This window comes from Urtica dioica, chromosome 8 (assembly GCF_054948205.1).
Source record: "Urtica dioica subsp. dioica isolate 48M chromosome 8, U.dioica_male_clone48M_v1_H2, whole genome shotgun sequence".
Lineage (NCBI taxonomy): Eukaryota > Viridiplantae > Streptophyta > Magnoliopsida > Rosales > Urticaceae > Urtica > Urtica dioica.
In genome coordinates this window covers 39,281,331-39,301,392 of record NC_142763.1, presented here as the reverse complement: position 1 = coordinate 39,301,392, position 20,062 = coordinate 39,281,331, and the positions used below count along the sequence as shown (strand labels likewise).

Below are 20,062 nucleotides of genomic sequence, written 5' to 3'. Positions count from 1 at the left end.
ACTACTCTTCTTGTGGGCACTATTGACAACATTTAGATCGCACCATGTTTATGGGATTGGAATCACGGAGTTCCAAGAGGGGGAGAGGGGCGTCGGCCAAGAGAGAGAGAGAGAGAGGGAGAGCTCTTGGTCGAATTTTTTGAAGCACAAAAAAGTGTATATATTGTCTTCTCATGAACCCCTATTTATAGTAGTGGAAATGATATATTCTTGCTAGTTTCTAAAATATATTATTTTCTTTTATTGTGTTCACACTAGTGAATCAAAGCTTAGCCATTGGATCTCATCTCATGAATCATACTTGCTCTCTTAGCCATCAGATCAATATCTATTAGATTTTATTTTCTGTTCAAATAGAAAATATTTATTAATGAGAGAATAAAGGGAATATCTTATTTCCTTTTATATATTATTCTCCCATAATATTCATGAGAGAGAATAAATGACAATATATTATTTCTTTGTAAATATTATTCTCTCATAATATTCATGAGAGAGAATAAAAGACAATATCTTATTTCATTTTAAATATTTTTCTCTATCCTTCATTTAAACAACTAAAGAGAAAAATATTGGTAAGTACTAATTATGGCATAAACGAAATTGGCACAAATCTTGTGCCCGAATCCTTAAAAATTCGTCCACCTCATTATGTGCAAGGCTCAATTGCTTAAAGCTCAATTAATTATTTATTTACTTGGTCCAACAATAAACAAATAAGTAATTGATTAAATATGTACTTGATCAAACAATAAATAATTAATACTACCATAAATAATTATTTAATTATGCAAATACCCATATTTCAGAATTGATGCTGTCAATCACAATTACAGCTAGTGAGATTACAATAATGAAAACATTATTATTCGAAAGTTCTTATCCGCCTTTATCAGTGCCGAATCGGGGACTATGGACCTAGTATTAGAAGCTTAACAAATTCGATGAAAAGACGAAAAAGTCTTTTCTCATTTCTACATCGATTTGTCTAATCTTGGTCAGACTCCACCTTGCAAGCCAAGACTGAATCCTCCTTCGTAATAGAATTATATTCACTCATCATGACGAGTGTCCACTGATAGATTCAGCTCGTGATCAAGATCTTCTAGGTTCATCCCGTGTCGAGAAAAGTCAATTATTCCGTTATATTTTGCTTGACACCTACAAGCCCTAAGCATTGTTGCTTCTCCAGCAAAAGATTCTTCCGAATGTACAAACTTCGGAAGTGCGCACAATCAATCGGTTCTGGAATCAACCCTTAGGTGAGATAACATTTAGCTTCTTTCAGGAAGGTTGGATTCCATATCTGTAAAATCACTTCCCACTCGAACCATGTTCCGCAACTCCCAAGACATAAGTTGTGATTAGCATGACAGTAGCCAGGCATGAACCAATCATCGACCAGTTTTAGTTCACCGCCCAAGCGCAGATTTCGTGCATGTGACTCAGTACGATACAGAGACTATGGGTTGATGAATGTTTGATAAATCTTAATATATAAGAAATAACGCTTTCGATTCGAATAACTTATAAATGTCAAAAATTTATTTTATTAATATTTCAGCGAGAATTTACAAAAGCATCTTCTCGTGGGCAAGAATTCCTAACAATGTCGTGTCATGTCTTTTTGTTGTCATTACTCAATCTCATTGATGTGGGGGTTGTTGGAAATTTTTGGTAATAAAGAGTATTTACTACCTTGTAAGTGGCTAATTTGTGGCCAAAGTTTGAGTGAGCTCCACTCATTGAAATTGATTAATTCTAGCGTATTTCTATTCCTCGTTGCGACAGGTACAAGATTGAATATTTATTTGCCAAAATCAAAGCTATATTGAATGAAAAATTTGATGCTCTAAGTGTATTGGAAAATACCAATCATTATGAAAGAATCGTGAAAGTGTTGTGGTTGAGTGTGCTCTTACAAGAGTCTCATATGAAAGATATATGTGGACATTGTGTGAGAGGAGCAAGGGCTTTGGGAAGCCTAAGTCCACCACATGCGCGCGCGCCACCGCCGCCGTCCGTCCGTCCGGTTGGGCTGGGCTTGAGCATTCCATCTAATTTTTTCCTTCTGGATTTATTTTATTTTAAATGAAATAAAATAAATTTTTTTTATTAATTTGGTATTAAATGACATGGTTAAAGGTGTAACTGTGCATTAATCTGAAGCTTTCATGGCTGGTTTTGAATGTCCATAACCGTGCATTTACCGGGGACGTTTTATAACCGAGCATTAATGGGAAACGGTTGTAACCTTGCTTGGCCCGTCCTATAAAAGGCAGACTTGAGTTCTCATTCAGAACACACCAACACAATCCGAAATCAAGTCTTCTTGCTCTCTTCTCTACCTCAAAAAATTGTAATGTCTTTCTTTTATAGTTCGGTGGTAGTATTCATACCACGGTTATAGTTCGCCGAAACCGAGCGAGTGGTGCTAAGCTCGTTTAGTTGTCGTTGTATCATGAGAATCTTTCACTCACGTAATCCATCACCCGTAGAGGGCAATAAAAAACTTCAAGAAAACCGTTCGATGGGCCTCGACGCTTTCTCTTTCTGATTCTCTTTCTTGTGTTCATACTAATTAAAATTAAAAATATTGGCTACATAAGCCACCTAAACTATAGGAATTGTAAATTAGCCAACCTTTAGTAAATACTTTGTAAATAGCCAACTTGCATACGTGGCAGTCTATTAACTACCTTTTTTACATGTTTGACTGGATTAAATAAATCTTTTATTAATCTGTTAATAAGTTAATTTGGTTATTTACAAGAAATTAACGAAAGGTTGGCTATATCACAATTCACTATAACCGTGTGGCTATATAACTTAATAACCCATTAAAATTTATCCCGTTTTAATTTTATCGTTTTGTTATTTTGTTTACATATTGTTTTATTAGTTTATCTCATTCAATTAATATTTTTTTCGCAAATTGTCTTTATATTTCCGTTAATATTTTATTAGTATTGCTAACACAAATTTTGGGTTGAATCGAGATATCTTTGGGCTGATTATGTATCTCAATTTATTTTGTTTTATTATTTTGTTTTTTTAATGCCATTATTTCTATATATAAATACTTGGAAAAAAGATTACGTAAACTCATTCCATTGGGACAAAGTTAGAAAAGGAAAAGAAATACACTGAGACTAGTCCTCTAATTGTTCTTTTTTTTTTACCAAATAATGCAAAAAAATTTGTTACTTTTGAAATAATATAAGAAACAATGTCATTCTTATATATCATTTTCTTTACATTAAATACTGCATTTAAAATAACAGCAATATTTTGGAGAAGAATATTCTGCTTTGAGCTTAAAACAATAATCAATGTGAAAGCCTACTATCTGAGAGTCTTCTAGTCTTGACCAACATAATAGACATTTATCCGGATTATCCATTCTAAATAATAAAACCGACCTATTTATGGGTCGGTTTAAAAGGCCCAAAGCTCCCACGTAGCCAATCATATACCACGTGTCATTCCACCGGTAGTTTTTCGCCATAAAAGTCAACAAAAGTCCCATCCACTTTATGGCTTATATGTGCCGAGTTTCTTGGGGCATCATTATTTTGTGCCACGTCCCAATTCACGTGGATTAAAAATCTTGTTTAGGGTGTGTAATCACACTTAGTCCCAGAACTAATTTTGCCGTTGATAGTTATATTATGATAATAATAAAAATGATCATGATTATGAATGTGAGAGAGTATGCATTTAAAATAATTTGTAAAGAGAGAGTTGGCTTTGTTGTGATCTAGACTTTTGCGATAGAGACCACCTTTTATTAGCTAATAAAATGAAGCTTCAAAAAAAAAAAAAAAAGCTAATAAATTGAATAATGAAAAATAACATTTTTATTATCAACGGAAACTCTCTTTTGAAATGAAGATTTTCAAAGGCTAGTTGGTAAGAATACTAAACAAAAGTCCACAAAACAACAACAATGAGATTTGATAGTCTTTGTAAGCTTATAATTAGACCCACTAAGTTATAGAAAATTACTTTGTTTTGCTTGGCTGTCTTTTGTACTATTATCACAATGACACACCAACAAATATTTCAGCTCCGAGAGACTAATTTTATATAACAACGAAACCAGTTTCACATCAACAAACCGATTTGCCGGTGAGAAACAATTAAAAAAACTGCGAATTATATTTCAAAATGGGTCGCTATAGAAAATCAAATTAATTAAGTAGGCAAAAAAAAAAAAATCAGAGCTATATATAGAGAGAGTTGAAGAATATGGCACAAAAGTTTGGCACCGTGGTTTCGGGGACCTGGAAAACAAAAGAAAAATCTACCAGAGAGCTTTGGTAATCCGTACTCACAATTATTCAAAGGTACGATTTATATTTACTACAAAGCACAGTACACATTCAAAGTATGCCTTGATTCCTTGAAATACCCCATTTATGATCCAGATAGTTACACTACTGTTTTCCTGAGTTTGTAATCATAAAAAATTTCAAGTATTACGTCTAACTTATTAGAGCAAAAATAGAATTGTGTTCTCTTGTGTGTGTTTGCTTGTAATCATACTTTATATATTTATTGTTTTGCATGCAGGTTTGGATTAGGAGTGAAGTTCCTTTCAAAATAGTTGGGTTTGTTAGTTTTCCTTTTCAATGGACATACAATCGATCAAAGCTTTATCTGAAATGGTATGCTCTCTGGTTACTGTATTTACACGAAGCTTTAGATCTCAATGCATGGGGTTTATTTTTTTTTTTTCCCCTAGTTGAATCACACATGTGAAAGCTATAAACCCGAATATCGAATTATTCTGGCGCAGGGAATTTTCGAGGACCCGGGTTTGATAAACCAGTGGCAAATGAACTGTGTGAATGAGCAAGAGCTAGGCATGTTCCCATTGCTGGGAGAGAATTTGCAACACCCTTATCACTACTCTCACTCAAGCTTTAAGCCAAGCGCTTGGAACTCGAGCAATCAGGCTGTCCTCGATCCAGCTCAGCAAGCGCCGGGCTCGTTTGCGGGCCCACACTACACGGGCCAAGTCGGGCTCGTGAAGCCCAAAGAAGAGGCGAGCCACGAGTACGGTGTGAGAGGAAGCCAAAAGCGGACGATGAGCAACAAGCTGTCTCACGCGAAAGATCACATCATGGCCGAGAGGAAGCGCAGAGAGAAGCTGAGTCAGAGGTTCATCGCCTTATCTGCTATTGTCCCTGGCCTTAAGAAGGTACTAAATTTATATTACAACTCTTTTTTACCTACTAAATTCATATCCATTTTTATTCAAATTACTCTTTCAGCTTTTAACCCCTCTTTAGCTTTTTTTTTCATCAATAGGTTGAGCCAATGTTTTTTTTTTATAAATAAATTAGACAATCGTTAGGTGTGTAATTTCAATAATTTATAGTATAATGATTATAAATGATTAATGTTGGTACATTATTATTCAAATTAGTATATGAGCTATTACTCTAATTTTTTTAGTTTGTTTCTTGAGTCAAGGCCTAAAAACTTATCATGTTTTCATTGTTTAATTTTTTTTTTCTCTCTATAAATAAATTAGACGACCGTTACGTGTGTAATTTATATATTGGCTTAAAAAATGAAATTATAGTGATCCCAAAAATTCAGCGATGAAAAACCCGAGTCATTTATGTTTGGAACGCAGATGGACAAAGCTTCGGTTCTCAGCGATGCCATAAAGTACATGAAGCAACTCCAAGAGAAAGTGAGGACTCTAGAGGAACATGCTGCGGCAAAGAAGAGCAACGAATCAGTCCTGATCGTGAAGAAATCCCGGCTCTACTTCTCTTCCTCCGGAGAGATCAATGAAAGCGACGCGTTCGAAGAGGCTTTGCCCGAGATCGAAGCCAGGCTGTGCGACGAAAACGTGCTCATAAGGATTCACTGCGAGAAGAGAAAAGGGGTTCTTGAGAAGACAATCTCCGAGCTCGAGAGGCTTCACTTGACAGTCCTCAATACTAGTTGCTTCACTTTTGGTGTCTCTGCTCTAGATTTGACCATCATAGCTCAGGTACTAATTCGTAATAGTTTATTTTGTGGATAACTACTTTATCGTGTAGCTTAATGGTTCTTGTTGTTGGGCAGATGAACTTGGAATTCTCTTTCACAATGAAGGATCTTGTCGAGAATCTCCGCTCGGTTTTTGCTTCATTTGTCTGAAACGAAAGGATAGTACAAAGTTTTCGATCTTTATAGTACTTATTTTAGAGTGCTTTCTTTCTTATAGTTTCATGGCCTTTAGTTCTTCACTAGGATACACCAATGACTTCAAGCTTGTTTTCTGTGAGTTTTTTTACCATATTTTTTGCCTGGTCTATTAGTTTGTTGACCATGTTTTTAATTCACAGCTTTTCTGAGCTTTTTTTAGGGCGTGTTGTTGCAAACGAATACAACTAACCCTTTGATATTTGGTGTTTTTTAATATTATTATTTGGGGTAGAGAATTACAAGGCCATTGTTTTCATAAGTTTCTTTGTCCAATGTTTAGAGAAAATTTGAACTCTCTCTGTATCATCCACTTTCTTCTTATTTGAAGTTACACCACTTGTTATGTAATAAATTCAACTTGTTATGCGTTTGTGTTTCTTTCCCTAATGAAAGTCAATTGTCTTTGGAATATGCATTAACTGGTAGGTGATATAACAGATGGTTATGAATAATAAGTATGTATATATATATATATATATATATATATATGTTAAGTAGTTGGTTTTTTAAGATTCTAAGATCTTATTTTTGGTTGGTTATATTATCCTTACATTGTTTAAATGTTGCCATGATTTTATGAATTAATTTTACATGTGAAATCATCAATTCTTTTTTTTTCCAAGTGGGGACGAGTATAATTGAGCTGATAATTGAGATTGAGAAGCTTTAAAAGAAGGATACTCAACAAATCAATTATAATGTGTATTTGTGTATATATCTCTATTTTCCGTGGAGAGAGACACTAAAAAAAAGGGAAGTTTTGTCCTTATCAGAGAGCTTATCTTAACAATGGATCCTCCATGTTTATATTAATGGATGAAGATTGTCCTAATTTACACGTCATATCACAAATCCGATATTATGATCTTGTCGGTGACTCTTTCAATCTCTCTTCTTACTAATTTATTGATTGTGTATTTTTATAAGGAATCAAAACGTTGTCTTTATAAATGCTTACTAATCAACAGGGGAGTTAAAATGATGAAAAAAAAAACCCATTGGTCTCCCATGATTTTTTTTTCTTCACGAATTTGGTGAAAAAAAAAATGTGTTCAGCCTATAATAGCAAAATCATTGTTTACAAATGTCATTTACTTATTAGTTTGTAGCTAATTATGAACAATGAATGATGTGTCAAATTATGATAGATTGTTAAAAAAAATTACAAGGATTAGTATCTTGCCATGTACTTTATGTGGCAATATGAATTTGGTCATAGTTTGTACAATCACATACCATGTTGTTAATCAATTTTAGACTTATAGTGTAGAGAAAAGCAGCGGACATCGACTCTATCCAATGTTGTCTTAATCTCTATGCGAGAGCCTCGGGCCAATATATAAACTTCCATAAGTCAGCCATGTGATATAGTTCTAATGTCACTCCTCTCCGGAGCGAATTGAGAACTATTCTAAGAACGGCTATCACGGACACACACACCAAATATCTTGGGCTTCCGCATATGATCGGTCGAGCTGAATGAGAGGTTTTCCAGTCGGTTGAGGTCCACATTGACACTCCCTTGAAGTTGGAAGGGTTCGCCGATTCTGTGCATATGTTGCTCATAGAATTCCGCAAGGCTAAGGTGGCAAATCAGCCGTCCACAATGAGACGAGTGCCTTACATGAGTGTGTTATTGTCGAGAGAATACTTCTCTATTTATAGTCATTTCAAATGTCGTTAGGCATCCTTTGACCCATGAATAATGAAGGCAATATTGACACCTGATCCGACTCTCATCTCTCTTGTATCACATGCCCAAAGTTCAGTCTAAGTGAATGGAAGTCAATCAATGCGATTAAAGCATGTATTTAAGCCTTTTTTTAAGCAAGAATAATCATTTTAATTAATTATGCGAAAAATTCGCTAAAATAACATTTTCGATACATGAAGGACATTCGAGAATCCAACAGACGTTGGTACTACTAGAAAAGGCTTGACGAGCTAGGATGTGAGCCGCCTTATTCCCATCGACAGGATAAAACGGAACCTACAAGCCCCTAAATCTGAGAGCAAGCCAAATCCACAACAATCGTCTCAAACAGACCGGAGGAGCCATATCACCAACCGCCTAGACTACTAGGAACAATCACTCTCCACTATGTCAACCGTAAGGTCGTGAGTTTTGGAAAACAACAGACCTTCTCGTATGGCTAAGCACTCTGCGAAAAAAAAAGAGAGTAGGATATTGTCATGGTGCTAGTGAAAGCGCCAACCACCTCTCCTAAAGAGCTCATGATTACCCCTCCAAACCCCGTCGCCATAGCCTCATTGAAAATCGCACGTACACATTTAATAGCTGAAATTATATATCACTAACTATATATCATATACGTAATACATATATTTATAGATACGTATTTATAAGAAATTATATATACGTAGATATCCATATACATATATATTAATAATTGACTGTATATATTATATAGGTAATATATATTTATAGGTACGTATTATATATTTATTTACATGTTTTTAAAAAATAAATATACTTGTCAATAAATTATTAATTATATATTAAATTAGGCAATATATATACATACATTATTAGACGTAGTCGCTCTCCCAAAAAAAAACCCTAGCTCCCGTCTCTCCCAAAAATTAAAGCTTGGGTTTTTAATCTTCGGTGTCGCCTCCTCCTCTGTGATAAGAAGACTTCGATGGTTTCGATCAATGGAGGATTCACGATCTAGGAGAAGGTAATTTTTATTTAGTATTTTCTTTTTTCATTTTTTTACTTTATGTTTTGATTATGTTTCAATAATCCAGACTTATAAGATCTGGCTTTTGTACCGCCCAATCTTTAATCGGAGTGGTTTTGAATTTTTCATCATATCTGCAAAATCTCGGGCAAAATCTCTAAAACCGCGATTTGCAACAAACGACTGGCGTTTTCGCTCGTGATTCGAGTAGTAATCTGATAATGACTGATTATCTGCATAGACGGATAATCCACAAGTTATTTTATTGTATTTATGATTGTTTGCGGTCCACATTTCATCTTCTTCGTGTAGAAATTTTTTTAATTTTCTTTGCGCTAATTTTGTAATCTAAGCTTTTGGCTTTTATCAATATATTCTTTTGAGGAGCCCTTTATCAAAAATAAAATAAAAATATATATATATATATATATACACACACACACATACATTATAAATTATATGTTATAATTTTTTTTCTCACCATAAAAGTTCCCTTTCAAAATAATTAAGGTTGTTTTTCACATATTTAACTTTTATTTCAAATTTTATTTTTGTCTATTTTATAAGACCTCTTTTATAAAGTATTATAAGAATATATTCGACTTATTTTTTTTATTAGACATTATGCTATCTTATCATATTAAATACAATAATGTAACATTCACATGAATTTATTTAAAAAATTATATTTTACAACCAAACATTGTAATCCTACATTCATGTGAATCTGGTTACCTTAATGAGATTTCCAAAAATGTGATTACATTCTCTTGCCTCCAACTAAACACACCTTAATAATAAGATTCTCATGAATGTGATTACATCCGATTACCTCTAACCGAACATACCCTTATTTTAACAAAAGAAAATTATACTTTAAATTCAAATTCATCTAAACTTATAAAAGAGCTACTTTAATGCCTTTCATTTGAAAAATAATTAAAAATTGTAGATTAAACAAAATCATTGCTTCATTGTTGTGCACTTTAAAATAAAAAGATTTAGCCCCTGAGTTAGACTCTTAGCTTTGTCATTGGACACGACTGGTTTTTTTTTTTTGGTAGTTGTCTTTTTTTTTTTTTTTTTTTATATATAAGGGTATTGACACTAATATTAGTAGTTAGCTGCCACTTACTAAAACTCAACCCAAAATCAAAATTGACGGATCTCACTCTGGTTCGTTCTCTCTCGCAGCCTTGGCCTTCTGCAAGTAAAGTGTATTATTTTCTCACAAAATGTCATCGCCAATTTGCTTCTACAAGCTAGGGTTTCTTCAAAGCCTCACGACCGCGAAGGCCACAAATGGTTTCCTCGGCAAGATTCAGAGGCTTATAAAAAATTTCCCAATATAACATATCTCTCTATTTCTGAGCGAAATTGAATGTTTTTTTTATCTTTCAATTCAACTCCAATGGTGCCTCTTACCCGTCTATCGAAGCACACTCTAGCCGTCGTCGGTATTCTCGGCGGCTTCGCTCATTCTCTTCTTCACCGGCGGCTAAGAGTCCTAATAGCAACCTCCCGCGCCAAGATCCGTCAGAGAGGAACGTCCAATGGGTTTTTCTCAGCGTATCAGACGGTGAAAAAGGAATGGATGGTGATCAAGTCTGATTGCTTTGTGTGTTGTTTAACTTGTCCCTCAAAAGCAGGTGTTGGGTTTTGCAAGGAAGGTTCACGGCTAAGATTTGTGCCAGCCTGAATTTATGGTCTACTATGTGTAGGTGGATACCGAGACATTGTAACGACGCTACTAATTGTGTGGCATGTCGAAGTTTATCTTTTTCTTTGTGTGAGCGATGGTTGGCTTGCTATCATGTGTGGCTCTCTGGTAGTATTTCCTTGGACCGTAAGTTGCTTATTTTTGGTTTAATGAAGGTAACTAGAAGTTACATAAGAAAAAGTTTGTTTAGATCTTGTTATTTATAAATAAATAAAAAATATCACGCATATTCTCTGATCATAGTTTGATTGAAAAAGGGTCGTCGTTGCTATTTTTCTTAGCATAAAATTTAACACTGACTCAAAAAAGGGCGTTGTTGTTATTTTTTTCAAAAATTCATGATTGATTCGTCAAATTCTCCAATTTTGAATTTCGTGATCGTTTTGTCACGAAATTTTAGGGTATTACTGATTTTTCACATTCATTTAGTAATTTTTTTTTAACAAATTGTTTTCGCAATTACTCGAACCCTTCTGCTCATTTGGGGGCGGGGGTGCTTACCAATTGAACTAACCCCTATTGTCACATTTGTTTAGTAATAGATTTGTTCAATTTTGCTTTTGGGTTAATTTTTGGTAAGTGACTAATATTGGTGTCAATATCCCTTCTCTATTTGATGTTTGTTGTCAATTAATATCCGTTTTTTAAGCATTAAATTATCAAAAAAATTTGGTAAAAAGCCAACTAAAACGTTTAGAATTGGTATATAGCCAACATTTCATAAATCTTATGTAAATAAGTATAAAGATGAAGTTGCCTAATAAATAGAAGTACGTCTGTAAATATATGAAAATTGTTATTTATTTAAAATTTACAAAAAGTTGACTATTTAGCAATGTCAAACTATAAATGTGACTATTTACTTTATGGACCCCCAAATTATATGTATATATATGAAAAAAAAAACATAAAAATTTAGCTATTTTTTTTACGGGAATGATTTTTGACACAACTCACGAGTTGGAACGATCCACTCAGAAGTTGACACAACTCACGAGTTGGAACGATCCACTCAGAAGTTGACACGTGTCCACCAACATCCACGTGTCAACTTCTGAGTGGAACGTTCCAACTCGTAAGTTATGCCAAATAGCATTTCTCATTTTTTTTTCATGGAATTTAACTTTGGCAAACTCTTGTTGCCCCACGATTATACCCTATACCCGTGTGTGAAAGCAATGCGAACCACTATAGAAAAATCCGATTATTAGAAAACACACAAACGAGGAATACCACGTCATCAGTACCTTCCAACAAACTGAGCCAATCACATTTCCTCACAACATCATTTTCTCTCTTCTCATTGGTTGCTTGCCAGGTCATCACCTTCCAAGAATCTCCACCATCAGTCCAGAACCTTCCTCTTCCTTCTAAATTCTATTCCTTCTTCTGTTTCCTTATTTTTAGCCCTCCTATTTTCTCTGATTCTCTCTATCTAGTACCGTGCAAAGCTTCAATCGATCAATTCAATGGCGGTTTCTTCCATCCATCTCTGGACATTTGTTATCCTTTTATTGGCCTATCAGTCTCCGCTACCTTCTTGCGCTCTGATTCCGTATCCTAAAGCAATCTCTGTAAGCAATCCAATTCCAGTTATTTGAGCTTCAATCGATATTACACTCAAATTTTCTCTAGGTTTTACGAAACCTTTAAGTTTGTATTTGGTTTCGGTTTTCTCAGGATTTGAGGGATGCGACGGTGAAATCGCTGGGGCTTCAATCGGAGGACCTGAAGGTCTCGGGTTTCGACATCAGAGACGCGAGGGTTGGACATTCTGTGGCGTACGAATTCGACGTGGAGATCGACAAAAAGGTCCTTCCATTCAAGCTTTTGGAGGACATCAAGCGCTGGGACCACGCGGACTTGCCGATTTTTCACCTTGAAGATGCGGTCAGAGCCGGGGACGAGAATGGTATTGTGGAGAAGAGCAGGTTGGAGAGGCATTTGCCTCCAGTTCTCGCTCCGTTTCAGCTCGCCGGTCCGATGGAGCTCTGGATTCAGGACGCCAAAGATATGAGGGTTTCGCTTCCGGTGAGTAATTTCTTGTTGTAAAAGACATCACTCTGTTTCTGGTCATACGAATCGCATAGCATAGATGTTAATCAAATCAATGTTCTCATCTTGGTGCACAACGAATATATAATCAGATTCTCGAGAAAACCCTAGACTGTATTACTGGAACATAAATTAGTTTACCGGAAATTAAAGGGTCGATATGATATGATTTTCTATCTTAAAATATTACAAACCAGCATCAAGCTTTTTCCTTGGGTTGAAGAACATAAGACATGATTTCAATAATCTCTCGCAGCACGACGTGGACGCGGGAGTGCTGAAGAAGATGGTGGTAGGCGAAGGAGCGGTGGTGACGGTGAAAGGCGCTCGGTCGGTGAGCTTGCGCCACGCTCTCGACCTCCCTCTCCCTCTCAACCGAACCGGAGGCCACTCCTCGGCTTCCGCTCTCCTCGCCCTCGCCGACTGGCTCCGCCTCTCTTCCCGCCCCAAACCGCTCCTCTCTCTCCGCATCGTGGGCCCCACCTCGATCGCATCCTCGTCGCCCACGAACAGGCTCAAGCTCAAACGCCTCGCCCCGGGCCTCGTCGAGCTCTCCCCGCCTTCGAACCCCCCGCGGGTCGACGGTAAAGAGACGGCCTCGCTCTTGAGCCGGACCCGTTCCACAACCCTGTGGCCGATCGCCTCGCTCAACGGCTCGGAGCCCAACCTCGTGGGGTTTGAGAAACTGCTGGCCTCGGTGCTGGGTCCCAAGGCGGAGGAGGAGGGGTCGTTCAGGCTGCTGAAGGCGGACGTGTCGGCTCAGACTTTCGTGAAGATCGGATTCTCGGTGGAGAAGAGGCTCGGAGACGGGGCCGTGGACTGGTCGTCGTCGTGGAGGACTCGGCCCGAGAGCGCGAGGCTGCATTTCGAGGTGCTCGCCAGGGTCGAAGGCGACAAGGTCGTCCACGAGAGAGTCGTTCAGGTCAACCCTTTCGCCGTCGAGGACACCCTGGCGCCCGAGCTTCTCACTCCCAACGTCTCTATGTCGAGGGTTCCGATCGTTTATCCGCCGCCCGACCCGTTCTCCTTGTAAATTTTCACGGGTTTTTTCCGGGTACTTTTTGAGTTCTGGATGAATGAAATGTAAAGATAAAGAAAATGTGTTCTCTAGGGCGTTTTACTGATTATGTTTATTGATTATATATATATTTTAAAGTTCAATGTTAGGAGCTATACGATATGGGAGAGTGTTGATAGTATTAGAAGCTCATTTGTTCCTGGTTGTCGACCTTGGATTTTGGCTGTGCCATAACAGAACAAGAGGAAAGTTTTATTCTTCCGACTTCCTGATTTAAAATACAAATTATACTTGTTGTATTAGATATATAATATGTAGATTGGTAGATACACAACGACAGCACTTTCTGAAGCACCTTCACTTATTGATGAATGACACACCCTTTTGAATACTCCCAGCTAGCTCCTCCTTTGCTTTCTCCAATCCAGCCCTGAAACACGCATATGAGATGTTAATTCCAATGGCATTTGAATTTATAACATTACTTGAATTTTTTCTATTTCAATACCTTTCGTATTCGTTAAGAGGACCGAGTTGGAAGATCTCTTCGACTCCATTGCGACCAAGACGAACCTTGGTTGCGAAGAAAGGAAGTTCTGTCACCTGTAATGTCCGTAATTCGAGTTCAGTTTTTTTAATTCTTTTTTCTTTTAATTGTATTATTATCTACAATCAGATGTGTTTATTGTATAACCTGAGAAGCCACAAAAGCGCATTCGACAACCTCGGCATCACCTCTCAGCCCGCGGAGACACGCATCAGCAAATTTCACCGCTGCATAAGCCTATACAAAATGGAACTAGAAAGTTTCAGTCACTTTAAATGGCTTTTACGTGCAAACAAATGGCTTGTCCCTTTATTTTTATTTTTACCATTGACAGTGTTGCAGAGCCAGTTCCAGCTTTTGCCTACAAGTGAAAACGGGTTCTGTTAGTGATCGAACTGAAAAATATGAAAATATCAGTTGTGTCATTTGATTAGCGAGATTACCTCGACAACTTCAGTTCCTCCGTTTTGGATGCGGTTCGTCAAATACTCCGCTTCTTCTCGCGTGAAAGATGACGGAGGCTTGACCTGCACTCGCGCGCACACACACAAATCGCGATTTTATCTCAAACAAAACTATCATCACACCAAACTCGTAACTTTCAGGGAGACAAAAACCAGCTAACTTAGAACCAAGGATTTGTTGATGATAAGCCAATTGTTCCATTTACAAAAATACCGGCTGTCAATCAAAATGCCAACATAAATTGAGAAGGTCATGATGTCGTTTTGAAAATTTCCAAATTTCCGAAATTCCACTTTTTTATATAATATAAAAACTATCTACAATTTCATATTCCTGGTGAACTTTTTTTCCCAAATTACCGCAATTTTGAACGATTTGCATTTCGTGAAAAAAAAAAAAACTTAAAAATTGAATTAATTCACCATTACTAAATATGAAAAAAGATAATGTTAAAATAAACAAGTAAATCATTAGTAGGAAAAGGGTGGGTACCTGTGAGAGGAGTGGCAAGATTGTAACTCCAGCATGACCACCAACGACAGGCACATTCACTTCTCTCGGATCACGTCCAACCACTTCCGCCTGAAATCCAACCACAAGACACACACACACGTGAGCGCACGTTCTCACAAAAGGTGGGTCCCACCTACACGAGATTGTGCTTACGACGAAAGTGTTGGCCCTGACGACGTCGAGCATGGTGACGCCCAAGAGGCGGTTGGGGTCGTAGGTGCCGGCTTTCTTGAAGACCTCGGCTGCGATGGGGACGGTGGAGTTCACGGGGTTGCTGATCAGGTTCACCACCGCCCTCGGGCAACACTTTGCGATTCCCTCGCAAAGCGTCTTCACGATTCCCGCATTGATTTTGAAGAGGTCGTCTCGAGTCATCCCCGGCTTCCTAGGCACCCCCGCCGGAATTATCACTAGGTCCATCCCCGTCAGAGCGCCCTCCAGCTGTCCCTGCCCTAGAAACCCCCTCACCTGTACACGCATACATACATTCATGAAAATTGTACATCAATCTCTCAAATTATCACATCAACTGCCTAGTAACCTAAGACTATCTTTGGTTAGAAGGAAAAAAGAATCTATAATATTGTTTTAGGAGGGAAAATCATTACAGTTCACTAACGGCTCACAATTCCCCTCCTTATTTTGTCTTATATAAGAGGGAAAATAACATATTTATACCCTGTGTTTTAGTGAAATGTCGAGTTTAACCCTCGGTTTTCAAAAATGTCGAGTTCATACCCTCTGTTTAACTAAAATGACGAAATTATACCCTCTGTTTAACTAAAATGACGAAATTATACCCTGAAATAGACAACAGTGTCACGAATATTCTTTTTATTGACTTTTCATTGACGTTGACTATAATATTTATATATAAACACCAATTATCTTTATTCCTTCGCGCCATATATTTAATTTATTTAAAAACTAAAAAATAAACAACAGTCTATTAATCGTGAAGAACACAGAAAGAGACAAAGGGGTAAACATCGATAGTTGATAGTCATCAAAATCGCATATTCGAACAGAGAATCCAGGATTTAGAGTTACAATTCGAACACGGAATGAAGTCATTTCTTAGGAGGTATGAGTTTTATTATTTAATTTCAATTTAAGGCTATTTTTATTTTAAAATTGAGAATTTGGAAGTTAGGGCACTGATTTAGATTTGATTTGATTTTTCTTATATAAGAGTTAATATCAATGAAAGAGAGATTTGTGACGCTGTTATTCATTTCAGGGTATAATTTCGTCATTTTAGTTAAACAGAGGATATAATTTCGTCATTTTAGTTAAACAGAGGGTATGAACTCGACATTTTTGAAAACCGATGATTAAACTCGACATTTCACTAAAACGTATAAATGTGTTATTTTCCCTATATAAGAAGAGAACTAGACGTTACGTTAGCCGTGGGTGGTTTATTCATAAAATTTTAACAAGTATTCACTTTCCCTCCCTCTCATTCCACCAAAAACTTGAGAGGATAAAAAAAATTTATGTCCCAACGGATCTCGAATTACTTCAAAGTTACTCTTTGTTTCTAATTAAACAACTATACATATCAAATCAGCTAGCAATATAATAGGAAAAATAAAATTGGATCTTTTTTTTTTTTTTACGCGGAAGCTTTTGTAAATATGATGTTTCTTTTCTATTTATAAGCTGTTATTGTTCTTAAATTATTTTATTTTATCTGCCCCTCCTGACTAAAAATCCAGGCTCCACTACTAATACTACATCTATTATAAAATTAAGGATAATAAAACAAATTTAAGTGAAGATCATAGAAATATGAGTTTTAAAAGGTAAGAAAAAGATTACGTACCACAGCACCAGTGTCCATGTGGCTGATGTCAGCAGTGACACCTGGAGCGTTAACGACGTCATAGAGATGAAGCAGAGAAACCAAAGGATTCATTTTCATCAGCATTGCCAGAGGCTGTCCGATCCCACCAGCTGCCCCGAGAATCGCCACTTTGAACCCTGCACAACCTCCTTTCGCTCTGCAATTCCCTCTCTCAATCATCATCCCATTTTCTCTACTCTCTTCTTCCATCTTCCCAAAATGTAAAATCAATTCAAACATGCACATAAGCTTGGCACCAGAAACAAAGCTGTAAATACGAGAGCAAATTAGCAACAAATACGTAAACGAACCTGGGAATTTTGAGGGTTGAGATGAGCCGAGATCTTTGCGATTCGTTGCTTAGTTTGTTCCATTGTGCTTTTGTGTGTAATGTAAAGGACGTATTAGATTCAGGAACTATATATGGTGTATTAATAGAGTTCACTCTTTTTCTCTATTGCTACTTATTTTGGAGGGAATTGAAAAATAAAGAGATAAAATGAGCAAGGAGATAGAGAGGCTAGAGGTAGTTGGCTTGGTACACCTTTTTTTTAGTATTGTTTTCTACGAGCATTTTATTTAGTTTTTTTGTGGAGACTAAAAAACTCTTATCCTATCTCTTTTTCTTCCTCAGCTGTGGCTCTCGCAATTTTTGGCTATGTGCCATAACATGCCAATATTTAAAAAAAAAAAAAATTATATCATACATTATGCGAGCAAAAAAAAATTATACAATATGCTTGAGAAAGTGACACGTGGCCTGCAGCCAAAAGAGAAGACACGTTGCTCTCCGTTGTATTGGGATTAGTCACATCAACGGCTCAAGGACGAGCTTAAGACAAGTTTAAGATAAAGAGTTTTTTTTTGGGGGGGGGGGGGGGGGGGGGGGGGGGGGGGGGGGGTCAAATTCATTGTTGTATATTAAGCTACAATTTGATCTCCAACCTCATCAACAAATCCGATGTTCTTCTTCCTTTTACTATTTTTCGCTTTTTGTGGTTTGATTTTGAATTGTATGTTTGCGTGTATTTCAAGCAAGTTCAAATACTGCATAATTTGTGTTCGACTTATTTATAACATTCATCAATTCAGATGAAAGCGGTCATAAATTATAAAATGTATCAAATTCTATTAATAAAATACTAATAATATACACGAAATATCGAACTCAACAAAAATTAGTGACAATCAAATAACATGGACGGATTCGGTGGCATAACTAAAGTTGATGGCAAGAAGCCCGAGAGAGGTTACAAAAACAGGATTCTCTTTTCTACGTTTGAGAAGTTCTTGATGAAAGTTTTCTCTACTCTCTCCCAGAGGTCAATGATCTACAAATGAATTTTTTAACTTTAATCTTGTTTTAAAAAAATCAAAAAATCAAGTGCCAAACCTCATCTTAATTTCCTAGATAAGAATTGTCCTAGGGCTGTACAAAACCGAACCGAAAATCGGATAAAACCGATATCCAAACGAACCGAAACCGAAATTTGGAGCCACGTCAGCTAACCAAAATTCGGATTCGGATAACCGATCCGATTTATAAAACTGGACTGGATATCGGATTTGATTTTGAGAAAATCTGGATATCGGTTATTTAACCGATTTTTTTTAATTAAAAATAAATATATATTAAAAAAAAAATTGACCTAATTTTGAGACAGACCTAGCATTTTTATTTTTTTCCCAAATCAGATTTTGCAGAAGTGGAAGCACTAAATGATTCTAAGCAAATTGTTTCGGGTAAGATAATTAATTTGATATTTTATTTGACATATTCATTTGTTGTTTGTTTATTAAAACAAATTTATTTTAAATTTATGTCATTATTATTAACAGATGATGGTCAAATTATCACACAAGAACAAACTTCTCATATATCAACTCTTATCGCTACTACAACTTGATTATGTGATCTATAAATGTAACATACAAATTCAATTGTTGTATGGTTTATTATGATCATTAGGGTTGTAATTTTAATTTTTATATTATGATATTTACATGTGCAGGTAGTTGGAGATGAGTGTCATTTTGAATTTTATTTTTTTACTCGGTTTTAGATTATGTATTGTCATTTTGGAGCTTTATAAGAATCGTTTGTACTCGTTTTTTGAATTTTTACAAACTGGATTTGGAACTGGATCTGAAATTTTACAAACTGGATAACAGAATTTTAAAAATTGGATACTGGATTGGATACTGGATTTAAGAAACCAGATAACCGAATTTCAGTTTTAGACTAAATTGGACCGGATACTGGATTGAGTTTTAAAAACCGAAAATTCGGATTCGGATACAAAAAATGTCAAAAACCAAACCGATCCAGTTTCACCCCTAAATTGACCTCAAGTTATATGCCTCTCCGGGTTCGGAAGGAATCTCACCACCTTCTTCGTTTGGGCTTTGCTCAGAGACGCTACAAAGTTAGGCCGTCAAAGATAATTTGGACTGGGCTAATTTGAACAAGTGTATCTTGAACCCAATGTGACAACCCGACCCATTCCAAAGATACCTGACCTTATTGGTCGTGTGATTTCTATTATACTAATCTCGTTCCAAAGATATTCGAATTGGCTTGTAGTTAATGTACAAAGCAAACTACTCTACGGCACTTCCAGCTAAAATATTCCCTTCTTATATTGAAGATTTGTCTTATCAGTTTCAAGTGTCAACACATGAAAAAAAAAAAAAACACTAGTTTAGTCAATAACGAGTTAGTAAAAATTAGACACGCATCAAGATCACATTAATTTCCTTCTCTAATAAAGGGAGTAAGATACCAATAATAAAAAGAAAAAAAAAACATGAAGAAAAACATAGCAGCAGAATATGAACACGTAGAATAAATGCTTTTTAGCGTCGTTTTTGTTTGCTGGAAAAAAGAAGTGTTTGTATCGGATTAATGATTGGACATATAAATAATCAAACAACGAAGATTTTAGTCTTTTTCTTCCCGATTTGATTTATGTCGAGACTT

General features: G+C 36.3%; 3 protein-coding genes across 3 annotated transcripts; 2 read left to right on the top strand and 1 right to left on the bottom strand.

Annotated features, from left to right (window-relative positions):
• The first annotated feature begins 4,054 nt into the window (after positions 1-4,054).
• LOC149389735 (transcription factor bHLH25-like) lies at positions 4,055-6,580 on the top strand. The gene is made up of 5 exons (XM_089623535.1): positions 4,055-4,349; positions 4,576-4,670; positions 4,802-5,206; positions 5,648-6,013; positions 6,088-6,580. Exons 2-5 carry the CDS (start codon positions 4,635-4,637, stop codon positions 6,160-6,162), a joined length of 882 nt encoding a protein of 293 aa, XP_089479661.1. The 5' UTR covers positions 4,055-4,349; positions 4,576-4,634; the 3' UTR covers positions 6,163-6,580.
• A 5,341-nt stretch (positions 6,581-11,921) lies between these two features.
• Positions 11,922-13,870, top strand: TIN1 (tunicamycin induced protein). Its single transcript, XM_089621512.1, has 3 exons — positions 11,922-12,209; positions 12,316-12,666; positions 12,947-13,870. The coding sequence occupies exons 1-3, from the start codon at positions 12,105-12,107 to the stop codon at positions 13,721-13,723; spliced, it is 1,233 nt and encodes a 410-aa protein (XP_089477638.1). The 5' UTR covers positions 11,922-12,104; the 3' UTR covers positions 13,724-13,870.
• A 64-nt stretch (positions 13,871-13,934) lies between these two features.
• LOC149389733 (malate dehydrogenase, glyoxysomal) lies at positions 13,935-17,665 on the bottom strand. Its single transcript, XM_089621513.1, has 9 exons — positions 17,394-17,665; positions 17,062-17,292; positions 15,387-15,701; positions 15,213-15,302; positions 14,699-14,782; positions 14,581-14,616; positions 14,403-14,492; positions 14,217-14,311; positions 13,935-14,138 (listed from the first exon to the last, which is right to left on the bottom strand). The coding sequence occupies exons 1-9, from the start codon at positions 17,454-17,456 to the stop codon at positions 14,066-14,068; spliced, it is 1,077 nt and encodes a 358-aa protein (XP_089477639.1). The 5' UTR covers positions 17,457-17,665; the 3' UTR covers positions 13,935-14,065.
• Positions 17,666-20,062: the final 2,397 nt, after the last annotated feature.

Bases quoted from the DNA above. Each gene is read 5' to 3' on its own strand.
- LOC149389735 (XM_089623535.1), top strand. From the start codon at position 4,635: ATGGACATACAATCGATCAAAGCTTTATCTGAAATG. The intron at 4,671-4,801 runs GTATGCTCTCTG...ATTCTGGCGCAG, and splicing joins TCAAAGCTTTATCTGAAATG to GGAATTTTCGAGGACCCGGG. The intron at 5,207-5,647 runs GTACTAAATTTA...TTTGGAACGCAG, and splicing joins TTGTCCCTGGCCTTAAGAAG to ATGGACAAAGCTTCGGTTCT.
- TIN1 (XM_089621512.1), top strand. From the start codon at position 12,105: ATGGCGGTTTCTTCCATCCATCTCTGGACATTTGTTATCCTTTTATTG. The intron at 12,210-12,315 runs GTAAGCAATCCA...CGGTTTTCTCAG, and splicing joins CGTATCCTAAAGCAATCTCT to GATTTGAGGGATGCGACGGT. The intron at 12,667-12,946 runs GTGAGTAATTTC...AATCTCTCGCAG, and splicing joins ATATGAGGGTTTCGCTTCCG to CACGACGTGGACGCGGGAGT.
- LOC149389733 (XM_089621513.1), bottom strand. From the start codon at position 17,456: ATGGAACAAACTAAGCAACGAATCGCAAAGATCTCGGCTCATCTCAAC. The intron at 17,293-17,393 runs GTTCGTTTACGT...CATTTTGGGAAG, and splicing joins TCAACCCTCAAAATTCCCAG to ATGGAAGAAGAGAGTAGAGA. The intron at 14,617-14,698 runs GTAATCTCGCTA...TTTCACTTGTAG, and splicing joins GAGGAACTGAAGTTGTCGAG to GCAAAAGCTGGAACTGGCTC.